The sequence below is a fragment of the Rhipicephalus microplus genome, chromosome 5 (genome assembly GCF_043290135.1).
Source record: "Rhipicephalus microplus isolate Deutch F79 chromosome 5, USDA_Rmic, whole genome shotgun sequence".
NCBI lineage: Eukaryota > Metazoa > Arthropoda > Arachnida > Ixodida > Ixodidae > Rhipicephalus > Rhipicephalus microplus.
Window position 1 is genome coordinate 185963493 of NC_134704.1, and position 25316 is coordinate 185988808.

Genomic DNA, 25316 nt, shown 5'->3' on the forward strand with positions numbered 1-25316 from the left:
CCGACCAGTGAATACGACATGGAGGCTATCACTCAGGCCGCTCACGCACGCGAAATCACCCGTACTCGCCTTCTGACCTCTCAAGAGAAGCAACAGCGTTTGTATGATCAATGACACCATGACGTACACTTTTCGCCCGGTTCTTTGGTCCTGCTCTGGTCTCCAACCCATAGAGTTGGCTTGTCAGAAAAACTGCTTACTCATTACACAGGTCCATACCGAGTCCTTCCTGTGGTTATTCCTGTGACATATGAAATTAGCCCTGTCGCCCTGTCCCCTTCATGTGCCCCACAGGCTACAAATATTGTACATGTTGCGCGCTTGAAGCCCTACAACTCTCCCAGTGACATTGACATTTATATGCGCTGAGACGGCGCATCTGCCGCCGGGGATTATGCCACGTGCATGCATTATGCATATTGATATTCTGACCGGCAACGCGCGTGTGTGCCTTACGAGGAAGACGAAGTGCTGTCTCCGCTCGATCGCTGGTGAACCAATCATACCATCACTGCTGGTTTTATATACATCTCATCCACAGTCTCGTCGATACGGCGTTGCATCTTATCCGTATCAATATCGCCCAAATAACAGCAAGGCATTTCTTCTCTCTTGTCGAGTAAATAGTTTCCGCAGATGACATAATGCGACTAGCATAAGCGATGGGGCGCTCAGCGCCGTCTTGCCACTGGACAAGCACTGCACTAAGACCATGTTAATTGTGTCAGTGTGCAGTTCGGTGGCGGCATCTTCATCAAAGTGCCCCGAGCGTCCAGTTTGAAGGCACTGATGAATATCGGAAAAAGCGGCTATCTGCTCTGGACCAAATGCAAAAGGAGTATTCTCCTTCGTTAAGCGGGTAAGGGGTTCAGCGATATGAAAGAAGTTCTGCACAAAGCGCCTGTAGTATGCGCAGAGACCCAAGAATCGACTCACATCCAGTTTATTCGAAGGCGGGGGGAAATGCCGCAAAAGCCATTGTTTTTTCTGGGCCTGGTCGAATGCCATCGTGACTTACAAGGTGGCTGAGGAAATTTAGTTCCTCGTTGCCAAAATGACACTTCTCAGGTTTTAGTGATAGGCCTGAGGATCGAATAGTGACAAAGACGGACTGAAGTCAATGTATACGTTGCACAAATGTCTGGCAAAGAACGACGTCATCTAAATAGATGAAGCAGGATTCCCCCCTTGGACCAGACAGCACGGTGTCTATCATCCTTTGGAACGTTGCCGGTGCAGAGCACAATCCAAACGGTAGCACTTTTAAATTCGTAGAGGCCATCGAGAGTTGTTAACGCTGTTTTTTCCCTGTGGCGTTCATCGACCTGAATCTGCCAGTAGCCGCAGCGCAAATCCATTGATGAAAAATATTGGGCATGTCGAAGTAGATCCAGTGAGTCATCTAAGCGAGGGAGAAGATAGACGTCTTTCTTTGTCACTTGGTTTAGTTTCCACTAATCCTTGCAATATCGAAGAGTGCAGTCTTTCTTTTTAACAAGTACGATGGGCAACACCCATGGACTGTTCGAGGGTTGGATGACGTGGTCGCCAAGCATCTGTTTCACCTGAGAACATATCTCCTCTTGTTCTTTTTGCGACATGCGGTAGACGTGCTGTCGTACAGGCTATTCGGTAGGGTGCGTTTTAATGCGGTGCTTCACGGTTCGGGTCTTTACGGTTGGAAGTGGACGCAAAGCAGTCACTATATCGCGTAAAATCATGTGTATCTGCTCCTCCTGCACAGAGGATAGCTGGAAATTCACATCAACTGTACTGGTCAATGCATCATCACATTCGGCGGCAGTGGCAATCGGAGCGATAGTAGAACATGCTTCGTCATCCATGGCTTGGAAGTTCGCGATCGCTGTTCGCTTTGCCAATTTTTGGTACGCGCCGCTGAAATTTGTGATCAAAAGCTGAGCCCTCCAACGTTTCAGTTGGACGATACCGCACGCGACATATATTTGTCGAGCTAAGAGCACCGTGAGGTTACTTCTGCCGATACCGCTACTCTTCTCACAGTCGCTCTTCACAGTTACCAACACACAACAACTCGCAGCAGAAGTGCGATGGTGTCGTCAGCATTTCGAAATATTGTGGTCTGCGCAGCTGTATCCTCTTAGCTGTATCCTTTTATTTCTCTTCGCGGACGACATCTGACGCGGACGACAGCAACATGGGGCTGAAGTGACACCGCGTGCAGCTTTTGCAGCTTTTTTGCGCAAAATACTGCACACGAGCTCCATGAGGTCTTTTATAGTCATAATGTGAGGTGTTGCCAGGGCCGATGATACTGGTGAAAGACTGCCAGGACGCTCAAACTGAGACGAATGTTGCCTTAACAATCTCTCCATCGTCGTGGCTTCGTGGAGGAATTCCGCTACAGTGCTGGGAGGCCTGCGCACTAGTCCTGCAAACAACTGCTCTTTGAATTCCCGCATCAGTATACGCACCTTCTCTTGCGTATTTGAGGAGTCAGCTCGCCTGAACAGCTGTGACATGTCCTCAATGAACATGGCAATGCTCTTGTTCAGGCGCTGATATCAGGAACGAGGGAAACGTTCCGCTTGCTCCTTTTGGTCAGAGCTTCGGAAGGTATTCTGCAACTGGGTGCAAAACTCTGGCCAGGTTGTCTTTGTGGCTTCATGGTTTTCGAATCAAGTGCACGCAGAGTCCTCGAGGTAAAAGTATACATACCAAGCTTTCAATGCTCGTTCCACTCATTGATAGTGACGCAACGTTTGTAGTCGTCAAGCCAGTCACCGACGTCCTCATAAGGGTCACCGTGAAACGGCTTCGGGGTTCGCGGGGCATTGAAGAACCATGGAGGAGGCAGTCTCTAGAGTTGGCGTTCCCACACTGGCCATAATTCTGTCGAGTTGTGGATGGGGCCCGAATTCAGGTGGTAGGCCTAGTTGTCACCGGATACGCCGTAAGTCAGCTGGTTCTTTCAACACTTTAGTATTGTTAGGATCTTCCTGCTGATTGTAGTGCATAGAGCACTACCCCACACCTCCACCAGAAAATGTCAGGTGATTACAGATAGAACACAACGTCTGTTCATAGGAGCAGCAGCACTGGACGTCGAACTGAACCGATCACCATGAACACAAGCCCATCGCCCAGTCTTCTTTGTCGCAATGACACATACACGCATTGGCATGGCTGAATCTCGTTCCATGCCCGTGGCAATATGTGGACCCCGACAGTCTCTGCGAGCTGCCTCCTCCCGGCGGGCTTTTTTTGCGGCACTGTGGAGATGGGTCATTGCTCTTTGGCTCGAGCGAGGTTTCCAGCGGCGGCATGCACTTTTTTGCCAATGGCAATGAAAGTCTTCTGGTGCACTGAAACACTAAGGACTGCACAAAACCGCACAAGCTGCTTGTGTCCGCGCCCTTGAAATCAAAGTTCACTCTTGCCACTTGTAAGACCCCCACCCCCCCACCCCCCTCGTGTTTTAGATGTAAAGTGTCTTATGGCCGAGCTCAATCCAGTGTGCGCCATGACCACCCCTACAGGGCACTCGCCATGTGCAATTAAAATGGCATGAAGGGAAGCTACTTTTGAGCTACGTTTTTTCCTTTAGTGCAATAAAAGAACCCCTCAGAATTAAAATAACGGCACCATTTCTTTGTTCTTTGATTTACTAAAAAAGTTATGATAAATTTGCTACCACATTCTTTTTTTTTTTTTTGCCAAAAAAAAAGGGGGGGGGGTTCAAATGTTGCAACCGATGGGACAATATGTTTTACGTTTGGTAGAGGTGTGACCACAGAACTCAAACAACTCTGAGGGATGTCCCCACGATGCAAGCACCGAGTCCATGCCGAATTACAAGTACGCTTTTGGCGTTTCCTTTCATTAATTCAAGTTCAGGTCCTTATACTGCTCTCTTTGCTGTCACTCTCGCCGCTTCCAGTGCGATTACTTGTGAAGTAAGAATAAACAAAGTGATGTGTTGGGCTAGTTAGATTTTCATGACAGTTGCTGCAAAAAATGAAGGAGGAGACACGAAATGAAGTGGACAGTACAAGCGCGAGTAATGTTCACTTCATTTCAAGTCTCCTCCCTAACTTTATTTTTTGAAGCCCAATTTTCGCAATAAAAGTAAGAAGAAGCTTTAGAAAGAAGCACTGTCCACCTCACAATGTGCTCCAGAAAATGGTGGCACTCACTTTGCAATCAGTTCCTCCTTGGACAGCCGCTCCAGTTCATCTTTGGGCAGCTGCACCTGTGTGGGCAGACATACAATGAGAGCTCACATCCCTGCTCAACCTGGAGTGACACAAGTGCAGCTGATTAGAAAAGTTTCAGCTAAGCATGCGCAACAAGTATGAACAACTGGCATTGTGGCATGCCTATTAGAAGATTAAAACACAACACGTGGCATTCTTCTTTTTCGGGTGCAAGAGCCATGCATGGTCAAAAAGTGTGATTGCAATTACTGGCTTAGGTAATGGTCTTTCTTTCCTCTCACTTTCAACTGAAGGATGAATTCATACAGCTACATAACATAGCTCTATGTTGGTATAAAAATATTTGCTGTGAATAGCAAAAAATATTCATAAGAACTAAGAAGTGCTGTTGCAGTAGCAGAGGAGAGCCCCGGAAAACAAGAATGGGAGGTATAGTAAGTGGCAGCTTCACTCAAAGACTGCAATGTACCTCCAGAGCTCTGATGTGAGCTCGTCTTTCAGTCTCCAAATCTCAAGGGAAGCCTAAAAGGCCACCCTTTCAGCACTGTTATCCAACAGGCTATCACAGTATCAGGTCGCAGCAGGCAACTTTCAGAAAACCTTTCCCAGCATCAGCATTGCATTAGTAGCACTGTATCCCAAGAAAGGTCATTTCGAAGAACTTCTAGAATACGTACCGACTGAAACAACCAATTCTTTTTACATAACCCTATCTTATTAACGAAAAACCATGAGTTCAGCAGAAATGCAGAGCCAACTCGTTTGACTCGGCATACAGGCTTTCCAAGGGGCTTGTGCTATAAGCACCTCTTACCAGCTGTATGTCGAGGATACAGACTGTTGAGAGCAATGTCTGCCACAGAACATATACACAGAGAACCTTAGTTGAAATACAAGTGCATTATCTTTTTACACAGGAAAAATAGAGACACCTCCTGTACCCATAGGTCGGTAAGCTCACTCTAGAGTCGACTCAATTGGACTCAGAGTGAGCTGTGAGTCCGGTTGAAGAAAATTTTCGTGCTTGTGAGCGCGAGTGAGTCCAAGGTGCAAGCTCCACTTTTTTTTGCCAACCTATGATCCTGTCTACTGATCTTCAGCATCACTATCAGCTTTGCCGTGGATTCACATTTATACGTGTGTCTACTTACACATATTCCAAAGCAGTGTCATCAATACACTATTTCAAAATTTATCGAATACTGGCGCAAATTACTTTGGGGGAGTGCTTTGACTCCCCCCACTCCCCCTCGCTAACTATTCCAGTGAAGTGTTTAATAAGTACATTATGTTGTCTTTTCTTTCAAGAAGAATGCTCTAACTTGTTTGTGAACACTCATAACTTGTATTCAAAGGTACTACATGAAAAGGCACCAAAAAGAGACAGATGGGTGTCCGTGGGCACCACTGTTGAAAAAGCTCATTCTAGGCTAGCGGACTCGTGAGTTCATTCACGCATGCTCAGATCAAGCTGTGAGTCCGGGTGAGAAACATTTTGGCGAGTCTGAATGAGAGCTAAGCACAAAATATTTTTTATGAGTGAGTCCGAGTGAGTTTTTGCCGACCTGTGCCTACTTCAGGCTGTTCAAGACAACAGCCTGTGCTGACTTCGCAGTCGTCATGCCTTGCACTTTCATATGTTTCAAATGTGACCCAGTAGCAATACCTGAAAATTTGTGCTTGACACAGCCAGTCTTCCTCCCTTCAGCTCACAAGCTCTGGCAACACACGTTGTTTGCTTCAGACATGTGCGCTCTCTTTTTCTTTGTCTCAGAGGGTTCGGGTTCAATATCAACAATCTTCAAAAGCCCCCTTTCACAACTTTAGCCTCCCTGTCGCTCACCGAATGCAACAATCAGGGGTGTAACAACCAAATAGGACCTGGAAAAATTTTTGGAGCAGCTGAATGTTGCTTCAAAATGTAAATGTTGTAAATAAATGTTGAATTTTTTAGCCTGTAGTTCGAAATTTTCAGTAGTACAACAAATTAGACCGATATTTAGAAAAGAAAAATATATTAGACTATTTACCATTCACTAACTCATGCACAGTGAACGTGGCCACTGCTATTTGAATAAAAGCAGTCTGTTGAGCTGTCCCACAGACATCATCAAAGCTCACATTGGTATTTGCTGAGCCTGTCAAACTGTCCGACAGGCGACTTAATAATTCTGGAGCTTTGTAAAGCAGAAGCTATAAGAGATGGCAAAATAAAAGCCGCCGTATCTTTTCTGTATTTTTTTTACAGAAGCGTCATACATTGCTCTGAATGATCGCCAGTAATTTTTAGATGCCAGTAGTCGTAACCCCGAGGTTAAGGTATAGTGAACAAATAGTCAAGGTTATGGTCCACGCATCTGGATTGGAGCAAATGATGGTGCACAAACTGCAGGTTACTCACACATTTTGTATTTCTTTTGTAAGATTAACAGTCCTAATAAGATATAGTGGCTGATTGGGTGTTTTGGTGCAGCTTTGCGCAAAAATAAGAAATTGTATCCGATTGATGCAGCTGTTACACCCCTGAAGATTGCATGTTCAGTAACCCCCTCCCCCCCCCCCCCCCCTTATGATCTACATAAGTGAAAGAGTATGCAAGGCGTCACAGTATCTAATGAATTCATTTTACCAATAGAGTGCAACTCCACCTGTCTCCCTGTTGTATGCTCGTCTCCTGCGTGAATGTGTGTGACGGTACACTGCCAACTCTGACACAGGATGTCCACAGTGTCCGGCAGCACCCCTTAAGAGGTCGCAAAAGATTCCACGGTGTCATGTAATGTGATATGTACCCTTCACACGGAGAAGCAGCAACATAAAAATATGTATACGTTACTTCTCCATGACAAGTACTTGCAAAAAAAAAAAAAAACTCTATGTATCCAAAGGCATCATAGATATATTTTTCTGCGCAAGCAAGACATTATTTGTGAGTATGCACATAAATGTCAAATTTTTTTTAAAAGATAAAAATCCAGCATGTGCTCAGGAATGTTGTCCTGAAACAAATTTACAAGTAAACTGAAGGCGTTGCGGAAATTGTATCTTGAATATTTATTTTCAAAAACTAGGACTATGTGGCCAGATGCGACATTGACAAATTTAAAGCCCCAAGAAAGAACACATTTCTGATAACTTTCATCATGAAAATAAGCAGCCATGCGACACAACCATTTCAAACGGACCCATGCAGCAATCGAGCAGTAGTTATGATAACTTCTCCATTCTTTTCTTTTTCCAATGCATTAGTTCCCTAACTTCTTTGCACTTGCACTAGAAATTTCGAAGATTTCTAATCAATACCTTAGTCAAGGGAAAAAAAAAAAGAGTTCAGCAATTCCTTTGGTTCTGAGCTTATGCATCGCAACAACAGGACTTCTCACTAACCTGACTTGCATTATCTTCTCAGTAAGTTGCCGCGTACCTGCTATGCGAGGTTTTTTTAAGTTGACCCTTCGTGCGACAGTGAAACACATACGTACCACTTTTCTGTCTACTGATAAATATTTCTTTCAGATCACCCATTGCAATTAGCTCAACATGATTCATTCATATTTCACCTGAGTGTTCGTCATCTGGAGGAAATTTCTTTTACCATACTTTTGAAGGGCGGGTGTATTGTTACAATGGCATTGAAATTCTGTCAAATTTTATATAATAGCCTATAATATTTCTTCTTCAAATAACACCTACCAATCGAAATGCCTGATAATTTACTTTTTCTCAGGTTTTTGACAGAGACAATGTTAGCTTCCAGTCATAATGTATTTTTGTAAATTTGCCTAATTACTTGACCAATAAAAGCATCAAAACAATCTGCTGCAAAATTGCCTGGCTCATCTGTCAAAGCAGATATTGATGTGTGGGAATATTTTTCTTTATGTCATATAGCTCTTGAAAAGTAGGCACAAGTTCAGGGACAACAATTGTACTGGACAATTTCGACAGCAAAGGCAAGGACAGCCATTAGGACAAAAGAAAAAGTGGTTCATGCATGTGGTGAAGTATGCCTTACAGGAACCAACCACATCTCTTTGAAGACACTACTGCAGGTGGTGATCTCGTGTTGAAATGAGGTCCAAACAACTTGCCTTTTAACAACTTATGAAGTGACACTCTGTGCCACTTTCTTCAGCCATTTCATCCCAAAATACCAGTGATGCAATGACGAGGTTGTGTTTTCATGAGACAATGTTTTACCATTTTTTGAAAACGCTCTCACGAGTCAGTGGGACAGATATGTCCCACTTTTATTCAGTAAACTGCTGCCTTGATTTTCATATTTTATTTCATCAAATATTTTTTTAGTTTATATCAATATACCTCAGCCAGTTTTTATATCACAGAGTCAAAAATATAGGACAATTTACAAAGAATTAAATATCAGAGGTCTGCTATGGTGAAAAATTTAGAAATAAGGGAATGTTCTCATGTCGTGCTACTGTTTGGACGAGCTTGTTCATTGGAAGTGACACGATGTTCCTTGCTACCCAACTCTGTCACCACTTCTCATCATTCGATCAAAATTCAAGCTTCTAATCGCCACAGCAATATGCTCATCCAATGAGTAGGTAATGCTTTTCCAACAGGTGTCAATGAGAACTCGCTTCCAAACACCGCAGTGCTTGCAAAATGTGCCTGTCCAGTACAGTAATGCCGCATCTTGACTTTTGAAATTAGTGCATCGGCATCTCGGGGTCCATTTGGTGCACACCACTTAGTAGTAATTGCTCGGAAGCGATAGCTTTATGGTTGGTAACCTTGGCTCCCAAGTACTGTGTTTCACTGGTTCAAATCCTGGCACTTCGTTCGCACTGTGGCATTGGTGAAGGTGCATGGGCACGATGGCACGCTCTGATGAAAATAAAAGTGGTCGTTCTGTGCTATTCGCGACGGTGGTCATTGTCCAACAAATTGGAAGAGCACAAGCTAGGTCCCACCACAACCGTTTAGCTGTTCTTGATAACATCTCAGTAGAAGCAGTAAAACTTTTCATTGACATCACACTTTTAGTTCCCACACTCACTTCATTATTGTGCAGGCTAAGCAACTTCCATAACAAATGCAAAGAGCTCTAGTCAGTAATTTCAACGTGACAAAATTTGTAATAGGAAATTACAGACTCTCATTTTAATTTAGCTAGTAAAAGGTGTTTAGAAAACACACCGGGGTAAAATAGCCTTGCATTGTCAATGGGACGTGATGTATTCATCAAGGAGTCCACAAATGCATTTCGGGCACTGTGCAAACCAATAGGCCTTATCCTATGTTTATCTGGTGTAACAAATGCAGTCTTTTCACTGTTCAGATCATCAAGATAAGTTTGCCAGTATTCTAAGCTCAAGTCAAAAGACGCAAAATGGGCAAACACTTGCAGATGGTAGTCAGTGTCATCAATCCAAAGCAGAAGGCGGAAGTCCTTGCACGTGCGTTATTTTGTTCAAGCGATAATAGCCCATGCTGAAGAGACAGCAGCCATCCTTCTGTCCTAGCATAACTGGCGTTGCCTACGAAGTGCAGGATCTTTCAGTGATGTCTTTCATGAGAATGTTTTCCACCTCAAACGGAACTTGTCACTCAACATAGGACATAAGATAAGGAAGTCGTTGCATGGCCTTGGTGTCTCCAGTGTTGATCCCGTCTATGAGGGACAACTGACACAACTGAAAGGGCACTCATCAAAGCCGAAGACATTGTGGTTAAGATACGATGTAGACCTGATATTGGCTGTCTGTGCTGGAAGGTGGCCAGGGGCGATCATCTTATCAATATGGCAAACAAAGGACAAACAAGCATCATCAATAAATGAAGAAACATCATATTTATCAATAAAGGAAATTTTCGCTACAGCCGCACCATCTGGGATATGATGCTTGCATCAGCTGAAGTTCAATGTTGACGGAGGCATTGAATTATTCGTAACAGTGTGAAGACCAATGACATTACTGACTGATAAGAAGTTTTCAATAGGAGCCAACATGTAATCACCAGAGGAATAGCAGAAGAAAACCTCTCACACATGACAACTTGAGGTGCTAGACGAACCTAGTCCACAGAATGCAAACGCAGCTGAGATGAGGTTGAATGAAGTGTCAGAGCAATATGGTCAATCGAGCTGAAGCAAGCCACAATCAAGAAGGGCAGAATGGGCGAAGAGAAGATTGATTTGCGGGAGCACTTCTCCAGCCCAGCAAGTAGTACGGCTGTGAAGCAGTCAGAACACGTGTGGAGCATCTACCAAGCACGGGAAACATTCTGCTGTCGGCGACCTGGATGAGTGGCTACAAGGGCGGTGTTAAAGCTTTCTTTAGGCGACGGCGAAGCCCCAATTTCGTCACTAATAAGTACGCCCTACTGTCCCCAACAGCAGCAAATACACTGTCAACTTCAACTCCAATATGGTTGAATCTAGCCAGCAGCATAGTGTGAGAATTTTTTTGGCGAGTCAGCAGTGTCGTCAGAATCATGCAGGGATGATGAACATGGAACAAGCGTCATCACTGGTGGTCCAAGGTGACTCTCCGCAAAGTTGGAAGCGCCCGTAATCAATGTCTGTGCCATAGTTGCACACGTGCGATGCCCGATACCAATATTAATGGCTGCTGCAACGACAGGCCACATGCTCAATACAACTGTAGTTACAGCGGATGAGATGGTTATGGGCAGTCCTGCACTCTGCTGGGTTGCGAAACACATCGGCGACCTTGTGTCTACACGGGTGAGAGATGAGAGTCAACTGGTTGGTGCACACCGAGTCCATTGGAAAGATCTTCACAAAGGATAGTATACACTGGTGGTACATGGGCAAAGGCAAGTGACCAAGTTCACGTCGCACTATCTTTGTCTCTGCAGTCAGCGGTGCCAATAGTGCTGGTATGTCTTAGCATGACTGTGTTGCTGCTGTGTTCGAAAATGGATGGGCAAAACACCAACATTTGGCAGCGTCAAAACAATATCACTTCTGTATCGTGCAAACTCCTCGCAGATTAGTGGATCCAACGTATCTGCCCAGTCTTCTGAGATATGCTAGACTTTCCGGGACTTCATCCTGCCATCTACAAGGTAGGTATTCTTCGACCAGTATTTGAGCACAAGATGCCATCTTCGTTTTGTTTTTTCTACTTGCAGACTGGCTAAACAGAACACAGTTTTCGACTTCCCAGCTTCAAATTTCACCTTCGCGATTCCAGGACCACACTTCTGCTGTCCTTTTTTGGACGAACTACGATGTTCGACATAATTGTGTAATCCAAGTGATCACTTCTGCATGTACGTTCATACAATGGCAGCCACTCTACACTTTCGACGCCGTAAGTCACGCGAATTGAGCCAGAGTCTTTTAGATGGGCAAGGAGAACCATCGTCATTGATACCTCAGTGGGAGCCAACTACTCTTCTGCCATTGTGAACAATCATAAGCGCCATTCGCTGCACAGCTCCCCTGCACCGTATTGTTGCCGAACAGCTCCAGTCTTGAGAGTACACGGGGAGAAACAGCTACAGCCAAGATGGTTGAAGGGCAACAACTCTAGCTCTACTGCAATCATCATTTTCATCTCCTTGCAGGAGTGTTTTTCTTGTTTTCAATTGCTTCTAAGAGCATTTTGATAAACTGAATCGTTAGCCAACAAAACACTGGTCTACTGAAGCAATATCTGTAAGGCAAGAACAAGCTATCCTGCAGCATTCTATGATAGAAAAATCAGGGTTGTACGCACAGACTTCTAACGCTTTTGACTGCATGAATACATGTTATACTGCTGAAAAATGGTATCTGTGGTAATGTCTTGCACTTAAGCGAATCTTAATCATACCCCAGTTAGCAATATGCTGGGTTTTGGAAAGGCCAATGTCCTGAGTTTAGAATGCTACATCGAAAAGTGCCACAAATGTGTTTGGGCGACTGCTGTAAATGGTTTATGTGAACAATACATAAAAAGATTCAGATGTGAAATTTCTCTTAGACTGACGAGAGCAATATTATAGGGTTCTTGAAGAAAACAGTACAAAAGGAATGATCAAGCAAGAATTGTCCATAAACAAGCATTTTAAGTATATTGTCTCATGAACATAAGGTACAGGCAGTAACGAACTTAGTTCTTTCTGTTTCTGAGTCACAACTCATTAATCTCTGAATTTCAAGATTTTCACTAAGAGGGGCCCTGCAACACTTTTCCAAAAAGCCATGGAATGGATTCCCTAAAGGAACTTTTTGCCCCTTGAATTCACCGGTGCTAAAACTTTTAGAATCCGTCTAGTACCAATGGAGTTAGAGATTTGTTGCAAGCATGCTGCAGTTGTATTCTCACGTCCAGACAAAAACGCTGGAAGCTAAGCAGGGAGGAATGCACTGGGAAAGACAATACATCATGCACACCTAGTGACCTAGAGCCTTTTTTCAACAAATACATGGCTCTTCAATGTAATCATGTGCACGCCATGCTCAAATCAGCTAATGAATGGCTGATATTTTGCTTGTGATGCAGAATTTTTTTTAGCCTGTAGCGTCATTTGTCAAAAAAAGAGAAAGCAATTTTAAGCTTACCTTGAGAATTTATTGTAACTGCAAGGCTGAGTGCTGTGCTATAGTGTTTGGCTCGTGTGTTCCCAAGAGCCTTGACTACCAATCGGCAGCTTTTTTTGACCCTGCTCGAAAACTGTTGCAGGGCCCGTTTACAATGAACCTACGAGGCTTTGAAAGGTACAAAGCACTGGATTACCCAAACCATGTGCAACAAAAAGTGCGCGAGTGGCTCGGTCTTCAGTTCAATGCTATCGAAATGCCACTGTCAACGACCAAAAAAAAACTAGCAAAGATGACAATGGCACCAATATATAGAGAATCAACTTTCTCATAAGTATTGTGAGTCCTTTGTACAACTCTAAATGCATCACAGGGATTTGCACTAATTTGATGAAGCAATGAACAAAAAAAATTTGGAACCCTTTATTCATCTTGTGACAATGAACAGGTGCATTTTATTTTTAGGCCACAGATTCTATGAATTTTACCTCACTTCACAAAATGTCTGCAAGAGGCTGTATGCTGCATAACTTCGGGGCTTCAAATATAAATACAGCAGCAGCTTCTCTTGTTCCCTCCATACAAAATATCGATGTTGATTCCTCACATACATACTGAGAGACATTTTGAGCTTGCGAGGTGAAAGGTACCAGGACGATAACACACATAAAAAGACACTCTGACACAGGGTTCAAATGTGCCCAACGAATGCTCTTCATAAGTCCTGCTCACACTGAACACAAGAGAGTCGTCTACGAAAAGCAAAAAATCCTTTAGAGCACACAAGAAACCATCTCAGCCAGAGAAAAAAGTTTTTGAAGTGAGACAAGCTTTTTTCAAAACAAAGAGCCGCGATGAATAAGTTGGCCGTGACCCAGTGAATACAAAACAATAGCAATATTTTAGGGATCTTAAGTGCCATTGAGCATTAAGGTAAACAGCAGCAGGGAACTCCAGACTGGTATATACAGGCTGCAAAGATTTCGAGAGAGCTGAACACACTGCTTGATCCTGTGAAGTGGATCAATGTTTCAAGCCATAGGCTAAGCCAACACAAAGTTAGAAGAGTGTCTCTTGGCGATTTACGGTTGAGATAATGGTCTCGGTTCTAGCCAAAAGTGGATTCAAACCACAGTAGGACGTATTACTGCTCAAAAAACTGCTTCAAACTAGCAACTGAATAAGCCGGCTACCAGGCACCGAGTTGCAATGAATGAGCACTCGAAGAGAGAATGATCATTGAACCAGCATTTTTTTTTTTTTTTCATTCTAAGAGCCACTCTACTTGAAGACGACTGCACTTTATTTCTGTTTTACATGGTGTCTGACGTATGTGTGTCGTCTTGGTGCCTTTCACCACCGAACACAGAACGCAGCAGCAGGGTTTTCTGTGGGCACTCGATTGAGCATGCCAGCTGCTCAGTGATAACATCAGGAAAGGAGTGACAACTTACCCGCTGGGGAGGCGGCTGTGTTTCCGAACCTACCATGCTCATTTAGTCCTCTGCAAAACAACAAAACCGCAAGTGTAATGCACACACCAGCACCGATCGAAAGTGCCCGTGGTGTCACACATTACACACTGACGTAAAACGCAACAAGTTCCTGGATTCATTGCGCCACATGAAAAACAAAGTGTGACAAGGTTTTGGCGGCAGCAGCAGTCTATATAAGCTGCCACTTGCACAGAGGTTCGTTCGGTCAAAGGGCTTTTTCGGGCACTACGTATGATAAAATGGAACGCGGCGACAATGGGCTACGCGCATATAGATCTACACTGCAGTTCAGCGAGAGTTTTTTTGCCTGCCCTGGGCGTAAAGCTGTCCTGCGGGGGATAAGCGTATGTCCAATGGCAGTTTCCTTGGCAACCGCCCGGAAGGCATGCGATCCACGAGAAGCCGCCGCTGTTGGGGGTGCTTGCATGGACGACTCGCAGTCGGGCAGTCGACGGCGCATTACGCACTTGGCGCGTCGGGGCCTGCCGGACGGGCCCCATAAGCGCCGAAAACGTTATGTTCACCTCAGCAAAGCGATTGACAAGTTCGACATGAAGGTCCCAAAATAGTGCCGAGCCAAACCTCTCTTTAGGCTTAGTAAACGCTTCGGAAACAAGTCAAACGTAGGAGTACTTGTCCAGGGCAGAGGTGCCGCCGACGGAGATGCCGAAACCGCTGCTCGATGAGGACTCACTACTCGGGCCCTTGGCCTTGATTGCGACGTTAGCGCTGGCTGCAGCAGCGCGCTCGCAGAATGGACGCTATTACGCCATTGCGGCCATCTTCAATGTTGCTGGCTTGCTTCCGGAGGCGAAGAAGGATTTCCCCAAATATTCCCCGCATATCCCGAGAGTTTCCCTGTTGACTACTCAGCCAAATCAAGATGCCTGAAATAGTCTGCTGTTTAATCTTTGTTTGAAAAAGCACGTATGTTCTTGATAACGAAACTGCCGATACGCTGTGCACCAGCAGTTTCCACTTCCGTCTGGCGATCATAGCAACTTGCGAGCGAACGCCGGGACTGATCGGATTCTCTGCGGGTGAATTATGTTTGGAGCCCGCAGCGCTTTGCGAAGGTAAGCCGCATGTCTGGCTCTTTCGGCCGCGCACGTCTCATCAAATGGCGAGAGCTTACGTGTAAAAAAAAAAAGAAAAAGATTGGCGTTCAAAAACGTGTTTGCCATACTGAGAGTCGTGTAGAAAATTTTCGAACATCTCAAGGGCGAATGGATTTTGCCTTCCCACTAGGAAAGAAACGAACCAATCCTAGGCAGAAAGAGCAACTGGGATTCAGCGACGCGTACAGAAAAAAAAAAAAAAAGCAGCATGCACACGAGGCGTTAAGCTGGGCATGCATGCCCAAGTCGTCCTACGTACCACCACTTGAAACATTCGAATTGTACGTCGTAAAGCTGGCACTACGATTTTATCGGCCGCCGTAGGGGCACTGACTGTTGTGGCCAATCTTTTTGTGCCGATTGTGAAGAAATGGTTCGTGTGTCGAGCCGCTTTTGCTGCGGCCGAGGCGTTGCTCAGTGGCCGGCAGAGACGCGCTAAATGCTGTGCCCAACGAGTGTTCGCTGCGGTGGAAGTTTTCGCTGTCATACAGACCGCGCGCGTGCTGGTGCAATTGCGTTCAAGGTGACCCTCGTTGTCGTAGTACGAAGGAAAAAATAAGCAAGGAAAAAGTCGAAGATTTCGTAAAGCGTGAGGTTCGAAACATAATAGCAGGACATTAAAGTAGTAAGCAAGAGAAATTCCCGTTATTATTAGCTGGGGCGGCCTCGAGTCGCACTCCACTTGTAAAGAACGAGAACAAAATCGCTAAAAAACTGGACAGCCTCGATTTAGTCATGATATAAAGAGGGGACCTTGGATTACTCTAGAGAACAAACATGACATTTCGGGACAGCTAGAAAACTGCAGGCTAGAGAGAATGAATGACAACATAAATTCTTTTTGCAGCAATTGAAGTTCGAGGTAAGCACCACAAGAAAGTAAGCAAGGTCTCCGAAATCATGAAAGAAAATACAGCAGGTGAAATTGACTTCTGTAAGCGATAAATAGACTTATTAAGATATGCGGAGCTATCAAAGCTGATCAACAAGCAAAGTCCGAGACATATATATGCATATGTTAATCCAATGAGATGAGAGGTAGTAGCATTGAAGCAGCTAAAAAGAAACCACAGTGAGGACAACAATGTGCGTGTTGAAAGGTAAGCAGGACATTGTTGTGAGCAGTTTCATTGACATATTGAAGCTTACAGACAACTTCTTTTCTGAACTGTACAGCTTGCAGAGAAGTTGGCTGTCACGGTAGTTTAGGTGCTCAGCCCGTAGGGCATAGGTTCAATCCCGGCCGCAATTTGGCAGAGGTGAAATGGTTGTCCTCTGTGCGATGTCATTGCACTTGAAGAACACCAGATGGTAAACAGTTCTGAAGCCCACCACTACAGCGTCCCTCGTTACCATGTTGTGCTCCACATATTGTTATTAGTAGTACTATTATAACTGCAGAGAAATCATACGACCCTAAAGGTGAGGTGTCACCAAATTTTCAAGCTATTAAAGGACTGTTATAGGTGTTATAGGTGTTATAGGTGTGTAGGTGCGCCCTTTAGCTTTCTGTCCCGTCTCGGCGCACTATTCCACGCTCACTGTGTACCAACTGGCCCGCCAACAATCATTGCTATTGTTTTAGGCTTCCTCTGTGAAACTCGGCACTAAGTGTTGGACACAAACATTTCTAATCAATTTTAATTCTCTATCAAAGTTGACCCATAAATGCTCTTTCTCACAAACAAAACCCATTGCTAGTGCGATTGACACAGATATCACTCTATAGAAAGTTGAACTAGCTCGTAGTTGGCAGTGTTTCGCATTGTCACATTAACCTGCGAAGGACACATTGCAAAAGTTCAATTTGTTTGCACACTTATTTGCTTTAGCACAGCTGCTGGCTTTAGCATACTGGGTTGTCACAGCCTTAAGGGGGAAAGGCTGTATAGGTGGGGCCACCTAGGGGTGCTAAGATGAGCCACCTGATAAGTACAGAATTCTTGTTGCAGAAACCTTATGTATTCTACTTCTCTGTCGGTGTAAATTTTAAGCATCGGCATGGTTCTCTGTATATTTTGCTTTTCAAGATTTGTTTTGCCGCAGTTATGCAGTGAAAACAAAACAACGCTTCTATAATTGTGGCTGCATGAAGGATCACAAAATGTGGATACTATCATCCAGTAACCTGGTACAGTGCGGTCCACAGTAAGGGGGAGCACGCAAACGCGTGGCACGAACTGGTGGCGATATTTGTAAATGTGGTGCACGCACATAAAAGCGTAAAGGCGGTGCTTGTCCGATTTCGTCTGCTACTTTCTGCGCCTGCCGAGCGCTTTCGTTTTTCCGCGGAATGATCCATGCAGTCGCTGGTCTGTCGGCATGCGCCCAGTCAGGTAGTCGGCAGGCGCACGAAAAGTCCAGCTTGCTTTTTGCTGTGATATGTCACTAGTTTTGAAACAATGTGGTTCACACCCACAGTGGTAGACTTTCTAATAAAGGAGATATACAATGAAAAGCCATGCGAATATATTGAGAAGCCTGTTAATAAGCGCTCAGTAATAATGTTAGGACTTAACGTTGCAGAACAGCGGTTCGATTATGAGCGATAGAGTGGAAGGCTCCAGAAATTTCAACTTCCTGGGGGGTGTAAATCAAAGTACACGGGCCTCGAATATTCCCGCCTTCATCGATAACTCGGCTGTCACGGCCGGTATTTCATGCCATGTCCTGGAGGCGAGCAGTCGAGCACCGTAACCCCCTCGTGACGAGTTAAAAAGGATGAAATTTCTTCGAAGGATCAAATCATCAAATCAAAGTTTATTTACATCCTGAAGATGTGGGCAAGCTTGGGCGAAAAGCGAAACAATTCGCTTGAGGAAAGCCCAAGCCCCCATATACGAGGCATAGCAGCAGAGACACACAAAGATGTGAAAACGCTATCAGAAAACAAACTAGCGCGTTACATACATGAAAAAAAATACTAACACAGATACTCTCACGGAATCATACCAGCGCGTTACAACAATGATACAGGGTATGTGTAAATGTTCATGCCGATAGTCAATCGATAAAGATAATGATTTGACCCAACAATTTATTCAAGAACAACAGGCAAACATCAAACAAACAAAAGCAATGTAAAATATATCTCTCTTCATACAGTACAGCAATTTTTTTTTTTTACGGTGATTGGTTACAGGAAGTGTTTTTTAATATGACTTATACTGCGTTTCTCTACTTCTATTTCGCTTCTGAGGAGAGTATTTAGCAAGTGAGGCAAACAATACTGTAACATTTGTCGTCCGTATTCAGTTCGGCAGAAGGGGATGTTCCAGAAGTCTTGTTTGCGGAGAGAATAGAAAGGAACATTTCCTCTTAGATTAGCAAGATTTAGAAGGTCATGCTGATTTTTATAAACAGCCTTTTTATATCTGATAGCTAGTTTCCAATCATAAAATTTTTCTATGGGTACAACGTTAAAACGATGAAACAAATCCTTTGTGTGCGCATGATATTCAACGTTAGCTATGGACCGAAGAGCCCTTTTTTGTAACATTAATATTCTGTGGTTATTTCTCTGTGTGGAATTTCCCCACACCAAAAAACAATAATTTATGTGAGATAAAAAAAGCGTGTTGTACAGCATGAGTTTTATCGATACAGGAAGAATGTGTCGAAATTTTGCAATAGCACCCACACTTTTAGCCACGTGAGATTGAACGTGGTCGAAATGATCGTCCCAGGACATATTTTTTTGAAACAGCACACCTAAAATTTTTATTGAGTTCACAAATTCTATAGGCGCCGTGCCTAAAAATAAGGAACTATCAATGGTGACTGAAAGCTGACGCGGATGAAAAAGAACGGCCTTTGTTTTTTTATCATTGATCAACAGCGAGTTTTCTTTACTCCACTTTTGTATGTCTTCAAGGGCGTTATTTATTTCAGGTGCTAAAATTTGCAAATTTTTTCCAGTGAAAAATAGGCTAGTGTCATCAGCGTAAATTACATAAGTTGGTGTTTTGTTGATAGTGTTTATATCGTTTATGTAAAGGATGAACAATAAAGGACCAAATATGCTTCCTTGCGGAACGCCAGTGACTACCTGCTGTAACGATGAAACGGCCGTTCCTATGCTGACACATTGAAACCTATGCTTCAAGTAGGATTTTATCAAAAGCAGTGGCACGCCGCGAATACCATATAGTTGCAGTTTTTCTAACAAGGTTGCATGCTGAATCCGGTCAAAGGCCTTAGAAAAATCTATGTAAATGCCTACACATATCTGTTTTAATTCAAAAGCCTTAAGAATGATTTCCTTCTGGGTTAGTAGTGCAGATTCAGTTGATTTGCCGTGGAGAAAGCCATGCTGAGACTCATTAATTAAATTGAAAGCGTGACTAAATTTTGTTATTCGTTTATGAATAATCTTCTCAAGGCCCTTTGAAAATATAGGCAATACAGAAATCGGCCTGTAATTCGACAACTCATTCCTATCGCCCTTTTTGTGCAGGACACTAACTTTAGAGATCTGCATCATTTTCAGAAAACAGCCTGTTGCTATTGCAAGGTTGTATATGTGGGCAAGCACAAACTTTACCGGCTCTATCTGTATATCGTCAATATCCCTAGCTCTGCTGTTTTTGAAAGACGCATAAATATCTCGCACCTCGTGTTCATCCGTTGGCTCTAAATAAATACTGTGCTTATTTTCCTTAATACCATAGGTTGCAGGAGGGATGCACTGTCCGATACTAACCGCATACCGAAAGAACTTATTGAACGCTTCAGCAAGTTCTTTTCCGCATATGCGCTTACCGTTTATAACGAGATCATCGACAGTCGATGGCGGTTGCATACGGTTTAACAGTTTATTTAGTTTTTTTCATACATCTCCTGTTTGATTACAGTATTCCCTGCGGAACTGGTCATGCAGATATTTGTTCTTTTCACTTCTAAGGAAAGAGGGTAGCTTATTTCTATATTGCCTAAAGATATCAAAGTCAGTATCCAGTCTACTCTTAAGAAACTTTTTGAACAATCTCGTTTTTTGTTTAATTCTTTTTATGCATTCACGGTTTATCCATGGTTTACGACCTTTACCCTTTTTTATATTCTGCGTTATTAGGATAAAATGCTCATGGTAGATACGTTTAAAAATGGAAATAAATGCCTCGTAAGCTGCATCTGCAGTTTCACTACGTCTGACGTCTTCCCAGTCTTCTTTTCGAAGCTTTGAAATGAAAGCATGCAATGTTTCAGCGGTGATTTTCTGAGTTGTTATTTTTGCTTCTGCATCCTGCAGCTTATGTTTTACTGATGTTCTTGCGAGCATGTAAATGGGAAAGTGGTCGCTGATACCGGAGCACAAGGCTCCTGATATCACGTTTTCTGTGCTCATATTTGTGATAAACACGTCAAGCAATGATTCTGTGCAAGGAGTGACGCGCATTGCAGTGTTTCCTAAAAGCGTATAGCCATTTGACTCGACAGTGCTGAGAAGGGCCGCTCGATTATGGGAAGGTTGCAATAGGTCTATGTTAATGTCACCCCCAAGTATTAATTTATATCTATTGTCATTTACATAGCCTAGCATCTTATCTAAATGACTGATGAAACAAGCCGAGTTTCCGTCTGGTGGTCTATATGCAACACAGAAAACTTGTTTGTGGGATAATATACATAAACACTCAATATCACTCGTAATGGTACAGATTTCCGCAATAATTTCAGATTTTCGTTCGTTTTTTACTAAGATAGCCACGCCACCACCCTGACGTGTAGCTCTATTTATAAAAAAACTGCGATACCCGTTACGTTCGTATATGTTGCTGTTTGTGTCATACCAGGTCTGGGTTAACATGATTATGTCAAACTGAAAATCCATAGCGTCTAAAAGGACCGATAATTCGTCCTCTTTATGCCTTGCCGAGCGAATGTTTAAATGAAAAAATGTGAGCATGATACCTGCATGAGATTTGAATAACTGATTGACGTCATGGGGTGATTGAGCCATCTTGAAGACGAGATGAACACATAGAAATAGGTGGTGTGGATCACACTATCTTTTCAACATCCTGCGCCGTGCGAATGCGCACTACCGGAGCGGATTCTTCCTTTCTGGCGAGAATCTTTCCGTTGCTCGTCCACACGAAACGCCAGTTCTGAGCCTTCTTTTTCGCAATTGCCATGCCAAGCAGGTGCTTCATGGCTGGGCTTAGGTGTTCGTTTATGAACACAGGCGTCCCTTGCGAGTGACCGAAATCTTCACTTGTTATGCGCATTTTCTTTGCCTTTTGAAGAACCATGTCCCGCTTAGAGCGGCTTTTAAATTGTGCAACAATGTTTGGAGTGTCCTTTACATTCTTCGAGACAACACGGTGGCAAACTTCGACGTCGCTTTCATCAATGGGGACATTCAAAAGTTCTCCAACACGATGAAGAGTCTCGAGAAGCTTTTCATCACTCGATTGGGGTATGCCTTTAATTTCAATGTTTCGGTTGCGTGAGTACTGTTCCGACGCAGTGAGCCGCTGCTCATGTTCAGAGCTCTGTTTTTTCAGCATTTCACAATCTGCAGCTAGCTTCGCGTTTGCTTCTTTGAGCGCCTTATTTTCTTTGAGAAGTTCTATCTGTTCTTTCTTTGTCTTTTCAAGTTCATCAGTCATGAATTCCAAACTTTTCCTAAATTCACGCATTTCTGTCCTGAGTTCGCGTTCCAGTTTTGTTTTGAAATCGCGCATTTCTTTCCTGAGCTCTTCTCGGAAATCTTCCGGCATCGCTTCAGGTGACAAAATGCAAACAAAGAAAAGGAAAAATAGTTCATGCACACGGTCGCTATATTGGGCAGCAAGTAGAGGCAGCAAAAAAAACAAACAAACAAAAGGTTCGTGAACCCAACGGAGAAAAAAGTGCTAACCTGCGTAAGAAATATAGAACGTGCTTAACACGGCTTTCTTGCGCTGCCCCTGCTGCCACCAAGTGAAGTTCCACCGGCGTTGCAGGCCTTTTTGTAGCGGTAGCTGGACTGATCCCCTGGTGGGTGCATCGTCGTCAGCTTCCTGCTTCGTAAGCGCTGCCTTGTCTTGCTTCGATGGTCCGTGCTAGTGAACTGGTATCTGTGTAAGAAATACAGAACGTGCTTAACACGGCTTTCTTGCGCTGCCCCTGCTGCCACCAAGTGAAGTTCCACCGGCGTTGCAGGCCTTTTTGTAGCGGTAGCTGGACTGATCCCCTGGTGGGTGCGTCGTCGTCAGCTTCCTGCTTCGTAAGCGCTGCCTTGTCTTGCTTCGATGGTCCGTGCTAGTGAACTGGTATCTGTGTAAGAAATACAGAACGTGCTGAACATGGCTTTCTTGCGCTGCCCCTGCTGCCACCAAGTCAATACGGCATGATCTTCAATGGTGCTCTGCCTTGCTACATCACTTGGTGGCAGCAGGGGCAGCTGCCCCTGCTGCCACCAAGTGAAGTTCCACCGGCGTTGCAGGCCCTTTTGTAGCGGTAGCTGGACTGATCCCCTGGGGGGTGCGTCGTCGTCAGCTTCCTGCTTCGTAAGCGCTGCCTTGTCTTGCTTTGATGGTCCGTGCTAGTGAACTGGTATCTGTGTAAGAAATACAGAACGTGCTTAACACGGCTATCTTGCGCTGCCCCTGCTGCCACCAAGTCAATACGGCATGATCTTCAATGGTGCTCTGCCTTGCTACATCTCTGCAAGTATTAGTGTTAACGTTTTAAATCATGTGTTCTTTTTTTATTAAAGAAGCATCATTGGAAGAAGCTCCATATTTCGAGTTAATGCACTTTTATTAAAATTATTGCACTCCCCTAATATGTGCACGCATAAAAAGTCAAGTGCGTAAAAGTATAAATTATAGTGAACACCAAAGATAAATTTTATTTGTCATATTTTTGTGACAAAAGACGGAGCAGGCTAGATCTGCGGCCTCTTCACGTTAGAAGAAGGAAAAGCTTCATTCAGTATTGGGTGATGTCACCTCCAGCGTAGAGTACGGCCTTCATTCTTGCAGACGGTGACCTGTACAGAGCTTCGGTGAGGGATCAATCGCGCTTAAACCACTCCTACTCTTCTTTTACGAAAGCCCAGAGGTCATCCACAGATTTGATGCGGAGAGAGAGATGATTTTTTTCTGCCCCTCACAGTTTCAATTACGTTGAATTCAAGTGAGTGGGGGGAAGGGGCACACGAACAATGTCACGGTGTTCAGTGACCTGTTTACCACGCCAGCGACAGCAGGCTGACTGTATTATTTAGTGTAGAGTTCGACTATGACAAGCCTTTCATCCTCAGGTGTCCTGGCCATGCCACATATAAGAGCTGGCACCGCCGAAAATTCGTTCAGTGAGGAGTTATGCCCTCAGCTGTGGAATTCTGTGAAAGCAATAACAAAGCCCATCACTTGCGTAACTTACAATGTCAATCCTCACAGAAATGTTAGTCATAAGCTTTGCACGACGCTTGAATCAGGTGGTTGCCTTTGATAACAAAAAGATCAGTGCTTGATGCAGTGAGCATAGCTGGATTCTCCTTCCATTCACTGAAACAAAGCATGGCGTTAGCGCACGCCGAGCGCTAGAGTGGGGAGTAGCAGACAACGCAGGGCACGAACTGCCCTTGCGATTCTGTGCGTATGCTCTGTGTTTCCGAATCACGCCAGCAGTTAGCGCCCCACAGACGGCCGGCCACACGCTCACGTGTTCCCCCTAACAGTGGACCGTACTATACATTGGAAACATTTCTGTGTGTACCGCAGTGCTCTACACTCAAACATTTTCTACTAGAGAATTTTAGTCAGTATGGTAGGCATCTGAACAGTTGCTTGTGTTTGTGTGTGGGAGGAGATGATGCAGCACTGCGTCGATCACAGAATTTTAGGCCACGTGTTCAAGCTTCCTATCCAGTGACATCAGTGTCTAACACTGCACCCAGAAACTGAAACTGAATGCCATTTACAAAATAAAGTGAGGTTAAATAATACCTGAATCTTGGAGCTTTCTCAAGCAGTAATAGACTTTTGTACTTGAGGAGGCGCAACCCACTGTTTAATCAATTCACCACTTTGAGTAAGATGAAAGGCAGAATAGAGACTAAATTTTCACTGTAGGTATTGAATAATGATGGAAAGCAAAGCTTTCACCCATGCCTTCACGGCAGCCAGCTGCTCCGTTCACATTGTTCTTAGAAGACATGCACCAGTTCTTTTCACAAAAATGATTTTGCTTGGTGCTTTCATGATGCAGAATTTCGGGAGTATTTACGCCTTCTCTTTGAGACTCGCACCTTATAGTGTACTTGGGAAGACCTACCATCGTGTGTTTGGCACTCCAAGCCATTATAAGACCATGACGCCAATGTTTACACTTGCGAGGTTGTTCGACCTCCCCCTTTTCTCGTTTTTTTTTTTTAGATTTTTTTTTGTGCAAAAAAGAAAACAAGTAAATCAGCACGACTCTCCCCCCCCCCCCCCCTCCTCGCGTTGCTGAAATTTCCCGGATTCGGGATCCTTGAGCTCAGGAGGTATGTAGTTGGCGGTATCTTTCATCCCTGACAGTCTCTACAAGTCTTGACGTAATGGGTCTCATCGGCAGTTAGCCGATGCCAGTAAGAATTTTCTTGTATCCTCACAAGCATATGGGAAAATCAAGGTCGTGAAGAGCATTCAGAACTTCTTGACATAACGCTGAAGGTATTACTGGAAGTAGTTGGCTCGAAGTTGCGAGAAGTGTTTCTTTTTTTGCTTGTTAGTTTGCTAGTTTTTCAGTAGAACAGCGATCCACTAGAAAAATGTCTCAACTCCATGTTTGAATACTTTTCGAACAACGGTGGCCTTGCCCTCTAGGTATTCCACCAGGTTCTTCACTTCCGCATCTGCTCGCTGTTGTTCAGTGAAGTTATCAGTGATTAAGGTTCCCAGGAAGTAGTCACCTTCCTTGTCGTCCTGCGGTGGTGGGTCAACTGGGGCATGGGACAGGCAGTCGGTGTCAGTCTTTTCGTCCGCACTTGTGTATGACGGCAAAGTCG

The 25316-nt window shown here is 44.1% G+C and overlaps 2 protein-coding genes across 5 annotated transcripts in view; one reads left to right on the plus strand and one right to left on the minus strand.

The window, feature by feature from the left end:
- The window catches only part of fl(2)d (Pre-mRNA-splicing regulator female-lethal(2)D), a 78895-nt gene extending 63820 nt beyond the window's left edge, over positions 1-15075 (minus strand). The window contains exons 1-3 of one of the 2 annotated variants that reach the window (XM_037424849.2): positions 14308-15075; positions 14175-14224; positions 4176-4231 (exon numbers count right to left, since the gene is read on the minus strand). In XM_037424849.2, the coding sequence (XP_037280746.2) occupies positions 4176-4231; positions 14175-14216 (98 nt within the window). In that variant the 5' untranslated portion in view covers positions 14217-14224; positions 14308-15075. The remainder of the gene's footprint in view (positions 1-4175; positions 4232-14174; positions 14225-14307) is intronic. The other variant, XM_037424848.2, reaches the window with a different exon arrangement.
- A 10-nt stretch (positions 15076-15085) lies between these two features.
- The window catches only part of Sod2 (superoxide dismutase 2), a 35877-nt gene continuing 25646 nt past the window's right edge, over positions 15086-25316 (plus strand). For 2 of the 3 annotated variants that reach the window (XM_037424850.2, XM_075896293.1), the window contains exon 1: positions 15086-15292. In XM_037424850.2, coding sequence (XP_037280747.2) covers positions 15264-15292 — 29 coding nt within the window. In that variant the 5' untranslated portion in view covers positions 15086-15263. The remainder of the gene's footprint in view (positions 15293-25316) is intronic. The other variant, XM_075896294.1, reaches the window with a different exon arrangement.